Here is a 2,210-nt window from a genome sequence, read left to right as displayed (position 1 = left end):
TTTCTGCAGTCGTACGACTGTTTCAAGTTAAGAAATGTGAGGGCCTCTCATAGGTCCGCGCTCGCGCCATACGTTTACAATGGCAAGCGATAAAGCTAGTGAAGTGGGTCAAATTAAAACCTTTCCCCTTGCCTTATTTTGAAAATTTAACCAATTTTGACTATTGGGAAAGATGTCTTAGGCTCAAAACCCCATTTCAACGCGAAAGAAGGATTTTGAACGTATCAGGTATTTGGTCAAATTCGTAAAATCAAATGTGAGGGCCTCTCATAGGTCCGCGCGCGGCATTCATATAGTCAGGCTAAAAATTTTCGAATCATTATTCAGTTTACGTTACAAGTGTAAGGTACGAATATCAAACTGCTACCATGTCTGGACGAGGAAAGGGAGGAAAAGGTTTAGGAAAAGGAGGAGCCAAGCGTCACAGGAAAGTTCTCCGTGATAACATCCAAGGTATTACCAAGCCAGCTATTAGACGTCTAGCTCGACGAGGTGGTGTCAAACGTATCTCCGGCCTTATCTACGAAGAAACCAGAGGTGTATTGAAAGTCTTCTTAGAAAGTTTACGTTACAAGTGTAAGTTGAACTTGTATGGCTCGGAATGAAGGAAAAATGGATGAATCTTGTGATATTTCAACAATGGAGGATGGATTCATAGGAATTTAGCCCTAATAATAAGTTAAGTTCATTAAAAACAGTTTTATTAACATATATTTTCATTGTTTACATGAAACCAAGCAACAGAATGTGAACTTCCGGTCGAAGTTAATCCGGGAGTACTGACCTGGTACTGGAGTAGTCCGGGTCTCTGAACTCTGTTGATACACTGTATATATTAAGTCAAACTGAAAAAAAAACCAAAAAAAAAAAACCTTATTTATTCATGTATTATATATAATTTTTCATTTATATTTTGTATATCGCATGATATAAAGATGTCGGTCCATACAAGGAAAGTCACCTTAACCGACAAAGGAATGATCAAAGAAAACGTGTTCAAACGGACCAACACTATTGCTATATGGGTGGAAAATGAGACCAACGAACGTGTAAAATCACTAGATATTCTATACCATATACAGAATGTAAGTAGTTCTACAATACCTACTATAAAATGCCTTCAGAACACCGAACCCAACTGCTTCTATATTACATTCGACAATGAAGCAAACATGAAAAAATTTAACGAACAATTCAAAGACAATCTATACGTAAAGGGTCAAAGCATGATGATACAGGACTGCACAGAAGAAATTTGGACTGAGCCTGTGGATAAAATCACAATTACAATTTTTGGCGCACCCTACCAATTGGACAACCAAGAAATTTTCAAAAAACTCTCACGATACTGCACAATAGTGAATATAAGGGAAACAAATTTCGGCCCTTTCCCTTCAATCAACAGTGGGACCAGACTGGCATATGTCAAAGCTGTCATAAAGCCAATACCAACCAACATCTTTATAAAAGGTAAACGTATTGGCATAAGGTACGAGGGTCAACCAAAACCACAACGTAAATGCTACAAGTGTGGGGGATATGGGCACACTGCCAATGAATGCCCCACCCTCGACCTTGACAACGACCAACAGGAAAATGAAACACCAAACAACAATGACGTCAGACAACAACCCGAAGACACCAACTCTGTATGGGCGAACCCAAACCCGACCCCATATGAGATAAGTAGAATGTCAAAAAGGCCTAACCCCACCCCAGAGACAGAAGCACTAACTCCGAAAGATATCAGGCCCATGGCACAATCCACCACCACAATGCATGAGAGTGTAATCCAGGAGAAGGAGGTCATCCTAGAGGCCCTATCAAAATCAATCAGGCACCTAAATGAAATGCCCCTCTCCTCCACCCCAGTTAAAATACCAGACTTGCCACCCCCCCTACCCGTCTCACCACCACCAATGCTTGAGGAAAGTGAGACGACGAGTCTGGCTATGTCGGATATAGAATCGTCAAAAAATAGCACTGATTCCGGAAGCACAGCCACCTCGGTGGGGCAATGCTCCGAAATGTCCGACATTTCAAATGACATATCAGAAAGTTTCTTACAGTTATATGGAGAAGAACTGAAAAGAAAAGATAAAAGCTACGAAACAGAAAACATCACAGAAAAAAAGGCGAGGACAGCCTCGCCTAGGACAAACTGAAGTCAAAATCTATAAAGGTACTGTAAAACTAACACTCTATTAATA

General features: G+C 40.4%; 1 protein-coding gene across 1 annotated transcript; it reads left to right on the top strand.

Annotated features, from left to right (window-relative positions):
• Positions 1-392: 392 nt before the first annotated feature.
• LOTGIDRAFT_90921 (hypothetical protein) lies at positions 393-566 on the top strand (the record flags this gene model as incomplete). Its single annotated transcript, XM_009061030.1, has 1 exon — positions 393-566. A coding segment is annotated over one exon (174 nt), but the record flags the coding sequence as incomplete, so codon positions are not given.
• Between the last annotated feature and the right edge of the window lie 1,644 nt (positions 567-2,210).

Source organism: Lottia gigantea (genome assembly GCF_000327385.1).
Source record: "Lottia gigantea unplaced genomic scaffold LOTGIsca_450, whole genome shotgun sequence".
Classification (NCBI taxonomy): Eukaryota; Metazoa; Mollusca; class Gastropoda; family Lottiidae; genus Lottia; species Lottia gigantea.
This window is presented reverse-complemented; position numbering and strand designations above follow the sequence as displayed.